The sequence below is a fragment of the Natrix helvetica genome, assembly GCF_964273705.1.
Source record: "Natrix helvetica genome assembly, chromosome: 13".
NCBI classification, from domain to species: Eukaryota; Metazoa; Chordata; class Lepidosauria; order Squamata; family Natricidae; genus Natrix; species Natrix helvetica.
In genome coordinates this window covers 333,323-351,413 of record NC_138557.1, presented here as the reverse complement: position 1 = coordinate 351,413, position 18,091 = coordinate 333,323, and the positions used below count along the sequence as shown (strand labels likewise).

General features: G+C 54.4%; 4 protein-coding genes across 4 annotated transcripts; 2 read left to right on the top strand and 2 right to left on the bottom strand.

Moving 5' to 3' along the window:
* Positions 1-77: 77 nt before the first annotated feature.
* Positions 78-1,952, top strand: ECI1 (enoyl-CoA delta isomerase 1; the record flags this gene model as incomplete). Its single annotated transcript, XM_081965484.1, has 6 exons — positions 78-234; positions 313-440; positions 512-658; positions 957-1,078; positions 1,205-1,383; positions 1,517-1,952. 6 exons carry the CDS (start codon positions 78-80, stop codon positions 1,681-1,683), a joined length of 900 nt encoding a protein of 299 aa, XP_081821610.1. The 3' UTR covers positions 1,684-1,952.
* Positions 1,953-2,094: 142 nt separating this feature from the next.
* Positions 2,095-9,112, bottom strand: LOC309398576 (deoxyribonuclease-1-like 2). The gene is made up of 9 exons (XM_081965586.1): positions 7,564-9,112; positions 7,103-7,251; positions 5,275-5,363; positions 4,918-5,001; positions 4,684-4,784; positions 4,316-4,425; positions 3,780-3,934; positions 3,513-3,609; positions 2,095-2,947 (listed from the first exon to the last, which is right to left on the bottom strand). The coding sequence occupies exons 2-9, from the start codon at positions 7,241-7,243 to the stop codon at positions 2,894-2,896; spliced, it is 831 nt and encodes a 276-aa protein (XP_081821712.1). The 5' UTR covers positions 7,244-7,251; positions 7,564-9,112; the 3' UTR covers positions 2,095-2,893.
* Positions 9,113-9,245: 133 nt separating this feature from the next.
* LOC309398575 (deoxyribonuclease-1-like) lies at positions 9,246-13,417 on the bottom strand. The gene is made up of 9 exons (XM_081965585.1): positions 13,261-13,417; positions 12,199-12,351; positions 11,884-11,972; positions 11,553-11,636; positions 10,998-11,113; positions 10,623-10,735; positions 10,338-10,492; positions 9,838-9,934; positions 9,246-9,434 (listed from the first exon to the last, which is right to left on the bottom strand). Exons 2-9 carry the CDS (start codon positions 12,340-12,342, stop codon positions 9,381-9,383), a joined length of 852 nt encoding a protein of 283 aa, XP_081821711.1. The 5' UTR covers positions 12,343-12,351; positions 13,261-13,417; the 3' UTR covers positions 9,246-9,380.
* A 724-nt stretch (positions 13,418-14,141) lies between these two features.
* Positions 14,142-17,302, top strand: INTS15 (integrator complex subunit 15). The gene is made up of 6 exons (XM_081965584.1): positions 14,142-14,395; positions 14,483-14,704; positions 14,785-14,950; positions 15,756-16,274; positions 16,503-16,542; positions 16,633-17,302. The coding sequence occupies exons 1-6, from the start codon at positions 14,195-14,197 to the stop codon at positions 16,811-16,813; spliced, it is 1,329 nt and encodes a 442-aa protein (XP_081821710.1). The 5' UTR covers positions 14,142-14,194; the 3' UTR covers positions 16,814-17,302.
* Positions 17,303-18,091: the final 789 nt, after the last annotated feature.

The window sequence follows — 18,091 nt, the reverse complement described above, 5'->3', positions numbered from 1 at the left end:
CGGCCGCCCGTCTTTTGGGAGGGCTGTCCGGAGGGCGGAGGGCTCAGCACCCCTCCCTCCCGAGCAAGATGGCGGCGATGGCGATGGCGGCGGCCGGGCGGCTGGCGGGGCGGCTGGCGGGGCGGGAGGGCGGGGCTCTTCGGTGCCCGCTGACTCGCCTGGCCTTCCCTGCCGGGCAGAGGCGCCGGATGAGCGGGGCCAGCCCGGTGCTGGTGGAGCTGGACGAGCGCGCGGGTGGGTACGGCGGGGGGCGACGGCGGCGGCGGCGGGGGCGAAGGGTCTGCGCGGCCTCTGACCGGCCCTTCCCCGCAGGCGTGGCGGTGGTGCGGCTGCAGCAGCCGCCGGTGAACGGGCTGAGCCTGGCGATGCTGACCGAACTGTGTCTGGCTCTGCAGAAGCTGGAGGACCGCCGGGCCTGTCGCGGCCTCGTCCTCACCTCGGTAGGTCGGGCGGGGCATCGGGGCATCGGGGGAGGCCGAGCGAGAGCAAGAGCCTGGCGCTTTCCCCGCAGGCCGTCCCCGGGATCTTCTCGGCCGGGTTGGACATCACGGAGATGTGCGGGCGGAGCGAGGAGCGCCTGGGCGAGTTCTGGAGGGCCGTGCAGGAGCTCTGGATCCTCCTCTACGGCAGCCGCCTGGCCACCGTGGCCGCTGTCAACGTAAGCCGCCCCCGCCGGACTGGCTCCCCGAGCTGCAGGAAGACCCCGCTGGCCGCCCCCCCCCCCGAGCGGGAAAGCCCTGCCTGCCCGGGGCCGTTGCGCCCCCCCCCCAGGGTTTCCCCGCTGCTCCGTTTGGGCTACCCGCAATGCTCCGCAGCCACTGCGCTCTCCTCCCCCCTTCCGAGGCACTCGGGCCTGGGGGGAGGCTAGAAAGGGAGGGGGGAGGAATGGTGAAGCCGGGACCCCCGCCCCGCCCCCCAGGGTCGCTTGTGGGCCGACGCAGCTCTCTTCCCCGCAGGGTTCGAGCCCCGCGGGAGGCTGCCTCATGGCCTTGTCCTGTGACTACCGGATCATGGCTGACAATCCGAAGTACAGCATTGGTCTGAATGAGACGAGATTGGGCATAGTGGCCCCTTTTTGGTGAGGTGTGGAGGAAGCTGTGCAAACAGCAGGAACTTTCAGGGCTCTTGTCAAGCCCTTTTCAGGCCAGGCCAGCTTCGGTTTGGCTCCAGTAGCTTTCTGTTTGAATGTCTCTTTTGCACCCAGGTTCAAGGATTCTTTGTTGAACACTGTTGGCCATAGGGCCACCGAGCGCTCTCTCCAGCTGGGACTCATGTATTCTCCACAAGAAGCCCTCAAAATTGGCCTGGTGGATGAGATAATGCCTGAAGAGAAGATCCAAGCCAGAGCTGCAGAAGTCATGGCCCAGTGGCTGGCCATTCCAGGTGGGACCCCCAGGCCCAGTCTCCTGCTTGAGGCCGGGACTCGTGGTCAGCCCACTCCCTGCTTGGGCCTAGGGAGAGCCTAATTGCCTCGGGGAGCCCTTCTGTTCATTACTCTTCCCATCCTTGTGCCTAGATCACGCCCGACAGCTCTCCAAGTCCGCCCTCCGGAAGCAAGTGCTCGACCATATGCTGATGCACCGTGAGGCTGACATCCAGGACTTTGTGCGCTTTATTTCCAGGGATGCTATTCAGAAGTCTCTCCAGAAGTATATGGAGATGTTGAAACAGAAGAGGGCCTGAGGGAGGCGGGGGAGCCTTTCCTCTCGTCAGAACTTGAAGGCTCAGCCTGGCAGTTGCCCCATTCTGTCCTCAGCAGACTGAACGTGTGGTGTGCCTGACTTTAGTGGCCTTTGCCTAGTTTGTTGCTGGAGTTTGGACTGCAGGGCTCAGCGGGTGGCTAAGGTTGGAAATGGTTGTGGGGAGGCAGCTGAGCCACCCGGGGCTGCTTATCTTTTGGTCTTCCTAAGAAACAGGCAGAATGCCAGTTGTCAATAAATGCTTACAGCAGAGAGACTGTTTATTCGTTGCTGGTGGGGATGCCTCTGAACCGCTTTACACCAGGCAAGCGAGGCTACCACGGCTGCTCTGGCCACCCCATCACTTCCGCTTGACTGCCTTTGTGGGCTTTATCTGGGCTGCCTTTTCCAGCGCCCTCCCCTCCACCCCCACCCCCTCCCCCGCTACAGAAGCCGAACTGCTTCAGAGGATTGGAGCTGCTGTGAGGTGCTCCTGGGGCGGCACCCATTGGGGTGTCTGGTTGTGTGAGTAAAAGGGTGTAGATGTAGATGGCCACTGCTAGAAACTCTCCAAGTTTTTTTTATGCGTGTGATTTTCTATTTGACTGGTCTCTTTTTTTCCAGTCTGCGGGGAATCCAGATCTGGGATTGATTCTCTAAAGCAGTTTCTCCTTAGGGAGTGACCTGCATGTTCTCAAGAGCAGCTCAAGCTGCTTTATTTGGATGGGGATTGTTCTCATCAGTTGCAGCCCCTGGAGGAGCAGTGTTGGCCTTCCCCAAGCAGCTTGAATGGCTTTTAAAGCTTACCAGGTGACTATCCTTTACTCCATGCCCTGAGCAGAAATCCTTTGAGTTCTGCTGTGTTCTGAATGGACGGCTCTGCCTCTTAAAAAATGGAACTCAACTGTTTTGCTGAGTTAGTATTTTTTTATCACACAGTTTGTCCAAGAGCTGCAGGCATAGTTGCACAACCCATCATTACATGAGGTAAGTTAATGAGTGTTAGGGTCTCAAGAGTTCTCAAAAGACCTTTGTAGCCATCTAAGGATTTGTGCTGTATATCTCCACCTGTTACAAGACCACACCGCGGCCTTCCCCATTTGGACAAGGCCTGCCCAGTTGGCTGGAGGGAAACCCGTCCCGGTTTGTGGGGGCTGTAGCAAGAAGCCCTGCATCCCTCTCGCCCCACCTGAGCAGCCTGGCAACAGAGAGCTTCAGGGGGACGTCAGCTCCACTTCCACGGGGAAATGATCACTAACAGCCAGAGCCTGCGAAAAGGAGAAAGCAGGAGAGGTCAGGGCGCCCCTTGGATAGTTTAAGGAGGCTGCCTGGGGCTCTGGGACAGCAGACAGAGGCCCTCTGAGCTCAGCATTAGGAGCTTGGCTGCCCAGCTGCTTGGAGACGCTGGTGTGCCTAGCTCTGAATGGCCAAGTTGCCCCCGGGAGCAGTCCTGAGGTGCTTATGACAAGCACAAAAGGGATGTGGGGCAGAACTGAAATCACTAGAGGGGCTGCTTGCGTGATTCAGGGCATGGAGCTACACCCAAGGGCTGACTACATCCCTGATCTGAGGGATCTACATTGGGTAGAAGTGCAAAAAGAGCTTTTGTGACCCCCACCCACCCACTCAGGAGATGGATACCAGGGTGAGTGTGATTACACACTTCAAATCACTGGCATCCTTTAACGTTTATTGTTCTCTGTCTGGGATCTGAAATATACAGAAGGCAGGGAATATTTTTAATTAATAGTCTTTAGTTGTAGATTGGCAGCTTTCTAGGCCTTAAGTTAGAATGCTAGACAACTGGTCAGGGCTTCTAGGGTGAAATTTTACCTCCTCTTGGCTCAGCTTGAATGCCCTCTGGAAGTCAAACACTTTGGCGGAGTTGGGCACAATCCACTTCCTTAGTTTCGAGCCACTCACAACAATCCTAAAAGCACAAATAGGACGCTAGTGAAGGAGAGCTTTCCTTGGGGATGTGCCCCTTTGCAAGGGGGTCTCTGGGGAACCAGAGGGGAAAGGGAGGGGAGTCCAGGGACAATTAGGCTCCGGTGCCCGGCTGTTGCCTTCAGCATTTGTGAAGGCTGCTGCCCCCCTCACCTGTCGTAGGCACAGTCGGAGTTGCCCACGGTGGTGTCTGTGTCATCTGAGATGAGCCAATGGAAAACCTCGCTAGTGCGCAGACGGATGGAGCTCCAGTCTTTCTTTCCCACGTAGCTGCAATCGGCATTAAAATCCCCCAGGAACATGATGTTCTGCCAAGCAACAGGTTATGGGAAAGGCGTGGAGATTGACTCCTTGTGTGTTTCCTGGATCTCGCCAGGTGGCGCTCTCCCTGCCTCTTTGGGTGCCCAGCTTGCTGCTCTGATTAACAGCCCACCTCTCGCCCTTTCCCAACCCTGCAGTTGCAACAGTAAAGGCTGATGCTATTTTTGTTGCAACACTGACACCCAACTTCCTTCCTCCTGGCGTCCTCCAGAGGGTGACGGTGACTCCCTGCACTTCTGGAGGAGGCCAGTTTGGAGAAAGCAGGTGAGCGGATCCATCGGAAGCCTCTGCATGGGCCAGAAAGTATCCTGAAGAATGGCTTCCCTGCATGCAATGCATACGGCGAGCGGCAGGGCCCAGCTGCTTACATCAGTCTGCCACTTGTCAATGATCTTCAGATAGACGTCATAGAGCGCATCGATTTCTGCCACAGCCTCACTGGGGGGGGTATGAAGGGGCACCAGCACCAGCTCCTTTTCTGCAAAAGAACCAAGTCAGTGCCCCAAACGGCCCTGGTCACATGATTATCCCCAGGAGAGAAGGGGATCGGTGCCCTGAAGCCTCTAGGAAAGGAATAAGAATGGCTGCTCTGGGAAGGGGCTGCCATGTGGACCTCGGCCTCCTGCCTGCTTCCCCAGAGCATTCCTTCCTTAATCAGATTTGTTCTGGCTTGGACTGCAGGAAGCACCTGTTCTTAATCTGGTATGAACCTAGCCCAGCCTTTGGCTTCACTCACTTGAGCTAGAAGCAGCAAACCTCGTGATGAACGGAGGCCTGCTGAAGGTGCTGTCGGGGTTGGGATACTGGTACTGGTCCATGAGAAAGAAGCTCTGTGTCCTGGAAGGGAAGCCAAGGCAGTGAAAGGAGGAGGAGTGGGAAAGGAGCCGGCTCCCACAAGGAGAATTATGCGGATTAAATGATCCTTCATTCGCCCAGCTCGCTTTCTGAGAAGGGCACCTGCAAGTCCTACCTGTACAGGAAGAGATACGCCTCTTTGTAGTTCTCCCGGCCCAACGTCTCGCTGGCCACGTAGTCATAGGAGTGCTTGGAGGCCCTGCAAGAGAAGAACCAGGGTACAGCAACCCCAGGGTCGTGGTCTGAACAGGGCAACCAAGCAACCCATCCATCTCAGGCTGGTCCTTTTAGCATTTTGGGTGTTTTTTCCAAGCCTGGGCGGGGATCACAAACTGCCCAGAGTTCCTCCTGTTTAGTCCTTGGTGCGTAAACCAGGCGGGCCCTATTTTGCCCCCGGGAGTGCATTTGGCAAGGGAGAAAACCAGCCACGAGCCTCACTCCCAGCCCTGTTGACTCCTCGCTGCTTGGTTACCTGTTGAGTCGCTCCAGCAGTTCTTGGACTGCGCTGAGATCAGCATCCCTCACCTCTTGTACCAGGACAAGGTCGTAGCGGGACAGGATCTGAAATGGGCGAACACAGCTTTTTTTTTTTTGGCCTGTGTCAATTGTTTTATAAAATGTGTTCGCTGTCCATCTCCTCCTGAGGCACTTCGGGGCAGTTACATGACAATCATTTACCCTAAAACCACCTGGGGGTTTTCTGTCTCTGACCACGGAGGCCCCACCAGAGGCCCTGCTTGGGGGGAAGCCCCCCCTGGGCCCCTCCCTCCTTTTTTTTATTAAAAGAGTTTTGTACAAACAATTTTTCCCCCTTTTCACCCCCCCGCCATACAATATAAATCTCATACAAATGCTATACCCCCCCAACCCCCCCACAAAAATTCACTTTCAAATATTATACCAAATACTTTGCCCCCTCCTCTCCCCCCATCTTAAAATAGATTACTCGTAACCCCTCTCCTCCCAACAAACACAATATAAATTTCTCTTAGATTAATAATAACACATTGATCCCATTTTCTAAGCTAATTTAACATCTATAACTCTTAATATAAATTTCTCCTAGCATAACAATGTTTTATTAATCCCATCTTCTAATTTATTCATACATATATATTACCCCACCCTCCACCCTAACCCTCCCCCACCTCCCACACAAACCCACCCCCCTGACTTCCGCTGTATACCACTCTAACAATTCCAAACATCCCATATACTATTTACTCTGATCATCTATCGGTCTAAACATTCTTACCTAAAGGCTACATAATAACTCCTAGTCTGGTATTTATTCTGTATATAATCAATCCATTTTGCCCATTCCTGTGTGTAATCCTCCTGTTTCTGAGCTTTTAAGAAAGCTGAAATTTTAGCCATTTCAGCGAACCCCGCCACCTTCTGAATCCATTGATCAATTGTCGGTAAAAAATCTTTTTTCCAATGTTGCGCAATCAACAACCTAGCTGCTGTTACCATATACAAGGCCAATTTTGTTTCCCCTTTGGTAAAATCCTTAGCTATACCCAATAAAAACATTTGCGAAGTAAATTGTATTCTTTTCTTAAATACATTCTGCATAACCCACCATATTTTTATCCAAAAAGCTTTAACCTTGTTACAAGTCCACCATACATGAAAAAAGGTAGCATCTAGACACCCGCATCTCCAACATTTTGGTTGAACATTTGGGTACATGCATGATAATTTTTTAGGATCTAAATACCATCTGTAAAACATTTTATAAAAATTCTCCCTTAAATTCTGTGACTGTGTAAATTTAACATTCTGAACCCATATTTTTTCCCACGTTTCCAACATAACCACTTCACCAAAATTCTGAGCCCATTTAATCATACAATCCTTAACCAATTCACTTTCTGAGTCTCTTTCTAACAATACATTATATATTCTTTTAACTTGTTTTGGACCAGTCTCTTTTATCTGCTTAATCAGTTCCACTTCTTTATCCATAAAACCGACCCTGCGATCTTCTTCCCATCTCTTCTGTAGCTGTATGTAATGTAACCAATTTAAAGTAATTCCTTTAATTCACAGCTTTGATGTGAATGGCAGGTGCTGGCACGGGAAGGTGGGCAGAAGGGCCCTCTAGCCAGATGGGAGCCAGCGGCCCCCACAGGCGGAGCTCTGGCAGGGTCCTTCTTCCCAACATGCTTTTTAGCACCAATGCCTCTGAGCAGGGACGCTTCTGCTCTTGACTTTGATGCCTAGTGGTTACTGACAAGTCACCTTCCTCTGCTTCTAAGCTGGCCTGCCATCTGACCACTGTTACCCGCCCTCACCTTCACAATAATTTTGGAAACGCTCCGGTCCGACAGTTTGGTGTCTCCAAAACTCTGGATGTTGAAGGTGCAGATTTGCAGGGCTGCTGCTGCTGCAGGGAGCATCAAGGCCAGCCCGGGGAGGGCAGCTGCTAGTTTCATGCTGCTGCCTGAACCGGAGGGGGGGGGGAAGAGAAGAGGGGTGTGGATGAGGCGGAGTGGCTACCGGGGGTGTTAGAGGGTTATTTTCCCCTTCTGTGAGGGACTTTATTCTTCATTAGAGCATCCCAGCTGCTGGGTATTGCCCAATGGCTCCAAGGTTTTGTCGCTGTGAGCTCCAAAAGCTTTGCGCCAGTCCAGCCAGCAGTTCATTTCCTTGAAGGGACCCCAAGGAAGAGGGAGCAAGAAGTGAGAAACGGCCATTCCCTCCCCCAAGGGCAGAGCCAGGGAGCTTTGAAGGCCTCCATTAAGAAGGTCCCTACCTTGAATTGAGTCTAAAGGTGGCTTGGCAGAGTCTAGACTCCCTCTGAGCGCTGGTGCATCCAGCTTCTTCCTCGGTTTGAAAGTGCGTCAGGTATTAAGGGGAGAAGCGAGATGCCTCCACCCCCCTCCCCAGGCACTTGGCTTCAGTGATGCAAGGGCCCTGCCCTGGTGGGGGTGGAGAGGATGCTCTGAGTGCTGCTGACTCCACCCTTGGAAGCCCCCGCAGGTCTTGGCTCATCAAAGCCGCAGAAGCTGTTGCGCAGGGCTTGCGTTTCCTCCCTTCCCACAACACCATTGCTCAACTCTTGGAGGGTCAACAGGTTGAACTTGCTAAGCATGCAGGTTTGCCGAGAACTTTTACCAGTTGGATTTTAGCTGAAGATTTGCTGCCCCTTGCCCAAAGTGATGAGCCAATCCTGGGCTTGCCCAGTGACTTCTCAATTATAGAACAAACTGTCACTGAAGATTTTAAAATTGGGTTGAAATGTTCTCCCAGTTTTAGAATGGAATGTGGAAAACATGCTGAGCCGGAGGATTGCCGAGGGCCATGCAAGAAGCTGGCTGGGGTGGGACCGCAGAGCAACTGGAACAGGAGCCTTGGAAGACAAAGGGGAGGTGGGTCTGTCCTTGGGGTCAGTGGAGGCAGAAGTGGTGAGTGAATTGGGGATAGGGGGGAAGAGCCCCGATTGCTCTTCCCAGGCAGTTATAAAGGTTCCCATCCAAAGCAGTGATGGGGAGTTTGAGGACCAAGGGGGCTGCCCCCAGTTCCAAAGAGCTGTGCCCAGGGGAATGCGGGCAGCCCTTGGCAGCTCAGCAGAGCCTGTTTAGAGACATCCAACCAGGCCGACCCTTTGCACTCACACCTGATGCAGCTGCTTTGTGCTGGGTGTCTCACGTGACCCCAGTCATGATGGGTTGTTCTGGGATTACAGGAACTCAGTTGTGTATCCAGAGTAAACTATGGTCTCACATGATGTGTGTGTCCAGCTTTATTGCTAGGATGCCCATTGGCCTGACAGGTAGGCAAGCCTAGGAGAAGCAGGGTAGATGCTGGCTGGCTGAGCGGGGTGGGAGGCCTGACTGGTGAGAGCAGCTGGAAACGGCCAGCCACCTTTCACAACTGCTGCAGCTGTTGCGCTTTGCACAACTGGCTGCTTTAGCAGATGCAAGGGGGGCCTTGGGAAAGAGCCCTCGGCTGCTGCAGGGCCGGATGGTTTGCAATCTCTGGGCCCAGTGTGCGCGGCGCCTCTTTGGCCACCCTGGAGTTTCCCCATCACCTGAGGCACTGGAGACAGGCTGAGACCCTCAAGGGGTTGCCAGGGGCGAGGACACCTGAGGACCAGCCAGGGCAGCAAGGACTGGCCCTGGCAGCTCCTCAGCTCAGGGGGTGGAAGAGCCCCTTTTGGCACAGGATGCTGGCTGTAAGTATTCCAAGGATGGGCGGGTGGATGTCCCAATGGCCAGGGTGCTGACAGACTGCACAGCTCCTGGGCCCAGAAGGGCCTGGACAGACTCTGGCTGCAAGGGACACACCCTTGGCTGCCCTGGAGAGATGTGTTTGGCTGGGCAGAGGGACCTTTCCAGCAGCCGGGAGCCATTCCTGTTCTCCAAGTGCTCATTTGTTCTCCGTGAATATTTCTCTTTTGGCAGTTTGCCGTCGCTCATCAAATCCATAAAGGCATTTGAATGCAGATAATCTTTTTATTATTTAAGCTTCCGCTGTGTCAGAAAGAGAGCCTGCTGAGGTTTTCCCTGTGAAGGGAGCTCCGAGGGAACCGGAACAGCTTCTTTGAATGGGCTGGCTGGCCTGGAGGGCTCAGGTGGATTTCAGGGTCACCTCCACGGGAAAATGGTCACTTACAGCCAAGGCCTGCAAAGGCCAAACACGCATCAGAGCAGGGGCCAAATATCTGGGTCAGGCTCAGTGCTGCTGTGTCCAAGAATGGGCAGCAGGCCACAAACCTTCCATAATGTGTCTCGTGTTGGAGACACATTATTTATGGTGGGGAACCTTGGAACCTCCAGGCCTCTTTTGTAAGGAGGGAGGCTGTGGCAAAGCCCGGAGCTAGGCCCCAAAAGCAGCGGTCGTCCCCTGGCCTCAAACCTCTTCAACTCACTAAAGTTGTTTTTCTATTGGGAAGGGTCAGAGAGGCCCCAGGTGTGTCCAGGATGGAGGCAATTTTCAGGTTCAGACAACCCCTCCTGACCCCCTGCCAGATATTCCACCCCTCCTCTCTCTTCTCCCCCAGAGGCTGCAAAGGAACTCCTCTCACATCCTTGGAGCTCAACTTCAGGGTCTTCTGGAAGTTGTCCACTTGCGCTGTTGCAGGCAGGATGCTCTCTCCCAGCTTTGAACCCACTGCCACAATTCTGCAGCCAGACACAATTGGGAAAGAGCACAAGAAGCCCGAGGGTGACTGGAAGCTCAGGGAGAGCTGAAAGCTTTGTGAAGGGAACTGGAGGTGTGCTTGCTAACCATGGACGGAGCCAGGGAGATGGTTTTAAAACGGGACTGTGCCAGTTGGTGGGGAAGGAAGCTGCCCAAATAAGAGTGTGCTCCTTCTAGCACCTGGGCAGGTAAATGCTCTGAGGCTGCTCCTGGCCTTCTCAGGGAGGCCTCTGATGAGGGCTGGCTGGGGATAAGACTAGTCAGTCCCAGCCGTGGCCAGCTGATGAGTACTGAAGGCAGCGGCTGCCTGCGTGGGAGGTGGTAAGAAAAAGGTGCCCGCCATCTCCCCCTCTGCCCCATGGAGAGCTGCCCCATTCCTCCCACCTGTCATAGGCACAGATGGTGTTGGTCACCGTGGTATCTGCTGTGTCTGGGATGAACCACTGGAAGTCCTTGCTGGAACGCAGGCGGATGGAGGGCCAGTCCTCTGCCCGGACGTACTTACAGCCAGCGTTGAAGTCTCCCAGGAGGAGGACCTCCTGCCAGGGGAAAGAGTAGGATGTGTCTACCTGGCAATGGGGTGGATGGCAACTGTTCCACCAGCCGCAGCTCTCCACCTTTGTGTTGATGGGGGAGGGGCCCTGTAGCCCCACCAAGGGAGGCGCTTACCGTGGCCCCCCACCTGTCTTTCACATCCTGATAGACGTCATAGAGAGAGTCAATCTCAGTCACTGCGGCTTCAGGAGCTGCATGCAGGGGTACCAGGACCAGCTCTTCCACCGCTGGGGGGAGTGGCAAACAGGTGGTGGCTTACAGAAGAGACACCCCCCCCCCAGCCTAAATGCTTCCCTTTGCCAAGTGCTTCCTGTGGATTTCTGGGTGAGGCTGCCCCACCCCCAGAAGTTGCTTGGCCTACGTTTTGGGAGGACTGCCTTGCACCAGCCTTTACTCCTTGCTGCACTGAACCATACCAAGATGCTGGCCGGCCACAGTCTGGCTTGCCAAGCTTACAGGCCATCTGACAAGCCCAGCAGGGCTGCTCACCTGCTTGAGGGACAGCAAATTTGACAATGAAGGGCTCCCTGCTGAAGGTGTCGTTGCCACAGGGCTCACAGCCGTCGTCATAATAGTAGCTCTCCACTGGAGAGACCCTGTCCTGCCTGGACCAAAAGAATAGCAGCCACTGGATTCTCCCCCTCCGATGGCTCTTGTCCTCCCCCACTGTTAAAGATCTTCCCCTTGGAAGCTGGAGGGGCAGATGGGTGGAAAGGGAGAGGAGCAGAGGGACGCCAGGCATTTATTTTTATTGATCTCCCATCTTTCCAACAAGGATGTCCGAGGGCATTAAGACCAAACCAGAAAAACAATTAATCTATATAAAGCAAAGCAATAGCAGCAAAGGACTTCAAAGCCTGGTGTCTGTGTGTGTGTGGTGTGTGCGTGTGTGAAAGAGAGAGAGAAATGCACGCAATAGTGAGCAAAAGGAGACTTGCTGAGATCCAGAAACTGACTGGCAGCAGCAGATTGGCAACTATCTTCAGGATCTCTTTGGCAGCTGCCCGAGTGACGTTTCTACCTGGGTCTTACCTGAGGCCTCACCTGTAAATGAAGAGGTACTGCTCCTTATAGCTGTTGCGCCCCAGAGGCTTGCTGATCAGGTAGCCGAAGGAATCTGGCGATGCCCTGGTGAAGAAAAATCATGTTGGGAGTGTGTGTGTGTGTGTGTACTCTGTACTTGCTCAAGAATCTCCCAAAGGAAAAATCCACCGCCAGGAAAAAGCCTTTGCTAGGACTTTGCCCTCCTTCCCTGGGCTTATGCCGTGTGTGTGTGTGTGTGTGTGTGTGTGTGTGTGTGTGTGTGTGTTCCACACTCTGCTTTGTTCCACATTCCAAAAGGGGCTTCGTCCCCCTCAGCAGCTGTCAAACTCACCCATTGATTAGCTGCATCAGCTTCTTGACTGCACTTAGGTCAGCATCTCGGACTTCCTGGATCAGGGCAAGGTCGTAGGCTTTCAGTATCTGGAGGGACAAAGCAGAGGAACCTGTCTGTCTGCAGCAACCGAGGGCTGGCAGCTCTGGGTCAGCAGGGCGAGAGAGCGCAATCTGACCGAGTGGGGCAGGCGAGCTCTGAGGCAGCTGGGCCCTCAGCCCAAGGAACGCTGCTCCTGGGCCATGAATGGGCACAAGAGGACGGTGAGCCAGGCTGCCCGAGGACAGCCTCCCCAGTGCAGTCAGAGGGACTCACTCTGACAATGGAGCTAGAGATGGTCTGGTTGGAGAGCTTTTTGTCCCCAAAAGCCCTGATGTTGAAAGCGCCAATTCTCAGGGAGAGGGTGAGCTGCAAGAGGGAAGCCACCCCAAGGAGGGTCTCCAGCAAGAGGGTCTTCATGGCCTCGTCCTGTAGAAGAAAAGGGAGCACCGAGGGTGCAACATTGGCGCCCCCAGGAGGCAGCTGGGCCCTGCGCTCTCTGCCATTGCACTTCAGGGCAAACAGGAAGCATTCCTGGTGCGTTGATAGGACATTATCCAAACAGGGTGAAAAAGAAAGCTGGCCTGGAACAATGCTTGTAGTGGCATGAACCTCTGCAGCAAGTGTGCTCGGCCATCGGTCAAATGCAAGGGGAATTCGCTTTGTGAACTTACGACAGGGACATTTGCCACACTCCATAACTTCAGGTACCCACAAATGCCACAGAACCGTTGCAAATTGCAGGAGGTGGCACTTCACTGGAATTTGGAAACTTACACGTAGGGCAGGGGAGGGCACTTCACCATCCCTGGGGAAAGTCAGAGGAGAATTTGGAAGGCTTCCCCTTGATTAGTTGACAGAACTAGATGCCCTGGGGATTGGCGATTACGAGCATCTCAGCCAGGCAGTGAATGGGCTAAAAGCAAGCTGGGAAATGAACATTTCTCCCCAAGGAGGATTTTGGATGCTCTGCTGTCCTGTGACTGGGAATTTCTAAAGGTAGCATTGCTGCATTGTTAGGGCCCGTTTTCCTGGTAGGCAGATAGGGCAGAGTGGTAGCCAGGTGAAGGCATGGAAAGGCATGCCAGAACTGGGGACAAAAGCACCAATCTGAGAGGTACCGAAGGCCAAACTCACCAGCACCTTCACCCCCACTTGGCTCTCTAGGTGGGCTCAGGAGGCAGGTGATGCCTAAATGGGAGTATCCTGCTCCCTCTGTCCAGCCAAACTCTGAGGGTCAGAAAGATCTCAGCCCTAGTGCTGGTGTCCCCTAATGCTCTGGGTCAGCCAAAGGAGAGCTACAAAAAATGCTCCAGGAAGGACAGAACTGCTCCTTACCTGCACAGGTCCAGTCCTGCTAGTGGGGTCACAGATTTCCCAGCTTCCTTAAATAGGCTGGACCCGTAGCCTTGGCAGCTGTTTATTCTGTTTCTTATCTGAGCAGCTGTTGGCATTGGGCACCTCCCTCCTTGACCATGTCAGCAGCTATATGGTCCCATTCACACGGGCACTGCACCAACAGCAGAGAAAATGTGGGGAAACTCCCTAACTGATATGGATGCGTGTTCTACCAGCAGCATCCAGACCGTTGCTTGCAGTGCCAAGTGCTTTAATGCAGATGCCCAATGGCTGCATGGAAGACCAGAGCAAGGCTGGCAGGAGACAAAGAGGGCACAGAGACCCTCCAGATGGATGGAGTCTGATCGTGTGGAGGGTGGGAAAAGGCCAGGCTGAAGAGGAAGACCCGAGCGAGCAGGGGCCTAGAGTGCCGCAGGGGCACTTTTTGCCCGGGGAGGACCGAGGAGATGCGCTGCCCACGCCCAAGAGGATGTCCAGGACCCCCGGGACTCTTCTGCCCTCTGGGCTGCGCCTCTTCGCCCACCACGCTCTGCCCTGGTGGCCGCAGCTCCGGATCAAGGCCTCGGGGCGACACCTGGGCGAGCGGGACCTTGAAGCGCACCTGCCGGCTTCTCAGCTCCCGCGCCAAGCCGGCCAGCGTGGCAGCCTCCCAGTGGGGTGGCATGGGCGGCTCCCCGGAACGACGGGGGCAAGAAGGCCGAGGCATCGCGGGCGGTGAGTCGGCCCCTCCTGGCTTCCCGGCGGGCGGACTTAACCCCGCTCTCCACCCCCGCCCCCATCAGCCACGCAGCCCCGGAGACAGGCGGGCGCGGCGGGCGGCGCTGGCCGGCAGGGGGCGCTGCAGGGGCGAGGCCTTTTTGGCCCTGGCGGGCTTCCGTCGTGCGCGACGGCGGGGCCGGCGGGGAGGTCGGCCATGAGCGGCGAGGTCCGCCACGCGCTGCTCCGCCGGGACGCGCTGAGCGCCGCCAAGGAGGCGCTCTACCACCTGGACGTGCTGGTCAGCGGGCAGCTGCAGAGCGCGGCGGCGCTGCCAGCCGGGGACGCGGGCCCGGTGGAGCTGCTGGAGGAGTTCGTCTTCCAGGCGCTGCAGGAGCGCGGCGGGGCGCAGCCCAAGGTGGCCGGGAGGGCGGGAGGGCGGGCGGGCGGGGGTCCCCGGGGGTCGGTGGGGGCTGCGCGCCTGACGCCCCGCTGTCCCCCGCAGAGGCTGACGGCGGTGCAGGAGCTGCAGCTGCTGGAGACGCTCTGCGGCTACTTCCAGGAGCAGAGCAAGGAAGCGGTGCGGCAGGTGGTGTTCTCGGCGCTCTTCGCCCCGCAGGGCAACAAGGCGGACGACAGCCGCATGTCGCTGCTGGGCAAGCTGGTCTCCGTGGCCGTGGCCGTCGGCCGGGTGCCCGTGCTCGAGTGTGTGGCCTCCTGGCTGCAGGTGCGCCCCCGGGAGGCGGGCGGGCGGGCGGGGGCCCCAGCCGGCCTCACCCTGACGCGGGTCTGGCCCCTCTCTTGCAGCGCACCCCGGCCGTCTTCTGCGTGAGGCTGGCGCGCGCTCTGGTGGACGATTACTGCAGCCTGGGGCCCGGCTCTGTCCAGACCCTCCAGCACATCTTCAGCACCAGCCCTCGATTCTGCTGCCAGTTCATCACGGCCGTCGCCATGCTCTACGACCTGTCCTCAGGTACGCGGGGGCTGCTTGCCCACATACAGCCGTCCTCTGTGCGCCAGGGGGTCCTTGCTCCAACAGTCCCAGCTGGTCCTAATGCCTGCGCCTGACTGGGACGTTGTTATTGGCTGTTCAAAGGCCTGCAGATTCCTGGGCAGGGCCAGGGGTGATACACCTTTCCCATGACATCGGGCTCCTTCTGGGGATCCCAGTTGTTGCAGTGAGCGCTTGTGTGCACCCATCCTCCCGGTGGCTGAGTAGTTGGCCCTTCTGGCTATCAAAGTGTTTGTGTTCCTTTTGCTTCGCTAACACAGTTATTCAGTCTTTATTCACTTTTATGCATTGTTAGCTGCTTTGGGTGTTTCACGGGGAAATGGTATGCAGAGGTTCCCACCAGTTGTAGTGAAATAAATGTGACCGTTGTTGAAATGCTGTGACAGACAATGGCAGAGGTGGCATCTGGAAGTAAGGGGAAGCTAATGCCCAGATCTAGAACAACTGAGATCGACTTTGGCTTCATAGTTCAGATACTGGCCTAGAGACCAAGAGATGGGGAGTTCTAGACCTCCCTGGGGGCAAGAAAGCCAGCTGGGTGACTTTGGACCAGTCGCTGTCTCTCAGCCCAACCCACCTCACAGGGTTGCGGTTGTGTGGAAAATAGAAGGAAGAAGCATTGGTTGTGTTCACCACCTTGAGTTACTAATAAAGGTAAGATTTAAAAAATCCAAACCTATTTTCCACCCAAGAGTCCCTACGTATGTTAGCTGAGCCCCATGTTGATTGGCTATCTCCCCACCAATATTTTACTGCCCTTTTCCAGATGACCTCATCCCTTCCCCTGATCTGCTGGAGATGGTCGTCTCCTGGATCTTCGAAGACCCCCGGTTGATCCTGATCACCTTTCTGAACACACCAATTGTAACAAGCCCACCCATTGGCTTTCTGGAGCTCACCCCACTCTGTGGCCTGATCTGCTGGTGTGTGAAAGCCCCGTTGGCTTGCAAGAGACAAAAGCCACCTCCCTCCAATGGGGCTCTTGGTGGGAAGATGGACTTGCTGGACAGCTTTGACAGGGACTGCCACCTGCTTTACTCCAAGCTGCACCTCAGCATCCTTCAGGTGCTGATGCTGCTTCAGGGGCACTTGACTGAGAAGAACCTCTATGGACGCCTTGGGCTGGTGACTGGGGAGCAAATGGCTTCCCTGGTGGAGGACGTGCGCCTTCTCTCTGACAAGCTGAACCCTCTCCACGCAGCCAAGGAGATCGAGCTGGCACTGGACCGGCTGGCCCAGGTCTTGCAGGTGGCCATGGCCTCTGGAGTGTTGCTTTGGACAAGAGGTAAGTATTTGCATGAATGGTCAACCCAAGGATGCGCTTCTGAGCAGAGGAAAGGGGGACAAAGTGGAACATCTCTATTGCCAGATCTGCTCCTTCTAATTTCCCTAATGCTCATGTAGCCTTCTCTTGCGTAATCTGGGGCAGTCTTGGGTGGGGCAGTTTTAATACAGCAGAAGGACCACATTGGTTTTTACTCCTTATTCTAATTACTTTGTCCTCTGATTTCAGAGAATCTAAGGACAGTGTGCTCTGGGCTGCCACATAACAAGTAAGGAAGCGTGCCATACTTCACGGAAGCGGGGCTTGGGGGCGATGCTAACCCATCCACCACTGAGGCATGTCTCTCCTTCCTCCACAGCTTGCTCCAGCTGGTGATTTCAGGTCCCGTCCAACCACCAGCCCATGCTGCTCTGCCCCCAGGATTTTATCCCCCCATCCATACCCCTCCGCTTGGATACCCTGCCCATGCCACCCTCCCTGCTCACCCAGTGCAGGCCTTCATGCCAGGCATGGCATTTCCATACCGGCCCATTCGCTGAAGGCTCGGCTCCAGCACTTCATCTTTTCCATGCCTGCTGGAATGGAAGAAAGAGAGCTCGTGGTTTTGGGGCCTGCTGGGGTTTTTTTTCTATATTTATTAGAGAAACAAGTCTTGGAGAAAGAGATTGTCTTTTCTCGGAGGAGAGAACTGATGGTGCTGGACATTAACAATGGGGAATTATCACTGATGCAGGCATAATGGATTGGTCACAAGATGTACAGTTTCAGTTTTTGAATGGGCAAGTGTCTTTTCCTTCCAATTGTTGACTTGGTATGATTTTTAACTACAGAGGAAGGCAGGATTGTGGGTTGGTTTTTTTGCAGTTACCTTTTTGAGTATCTTTTTTTCCTATCCCCCAAACAAAAGGAGTGGATAGTTATGCAAAAATGGCAAAAGGAGAGCTAAATCACATTTTGTAAGCTTTTGGGTGAGTCTTTTTATGTAAAAAACCTGAGTGCATTTTTAAAAACAGATTTCTGCTTTAAAACTCGCGGTCTCTAGCATTTTCTATACAAGGAGTTGGATAGTAAATCCAAATTTGGTTAGAGAAAATGTTCATTGAAATATCTTTTTAGTTACCTGACAAATTATGATTGGAAACATTTTATGATAAGCAGTTGGAAGTGTTTGCATTCTGTAGCAAAGGCCCCTTCCTTTAAAAGTATGTGACATCATCAAGAGATGACATTCCAGTCCTAAATAATTTCATGGTTAAGGAGAAGATGCATTCTGGTCCCGGATTCATTCCTGGATGTGAGAAGTCAGCTGCTTGTTGAATCCTTGAAGTTTCACAGAAATCAGAAATATGTTAATAAGAACTTGTTAGATTACTTCCTGATGTAAACAGTGATGCTTTTTCAGTCTTTGAAATATGGCTGGAAGACTTGTATATTAATCAAAATGGAAGGAATTGGCTTTGCAGCAGAAAAGAGTAGGTGTTTTGCCCAAATTGCTTTTGGGAAGCAGCCTTCTGCTCTGACCCACTAATAATTAAGACTGAAGTAATTAGAACAAAGGGATACGACTTATTTCTCTTTCTTTCTCTTTTGAGAGGCAGCAAAGTTTAAAGATTAGGTTTATTCCGGTGACCTTTTGGCTGAAATTCTAATTTTGGGTTGCTTCTGATGCCACCGAGGGCGGCTGCGGTTTGCTGGGGGTGAAAGTCAATAGGCTGCACCTCAACGCCAGGTAGATTTATTCCTTGGCTGCTTCTGTTCAGAGCCATCAGATTAGGAATTCCGGTATTTCTCTGCCGATGAGCGGAGCTGAACTGGGC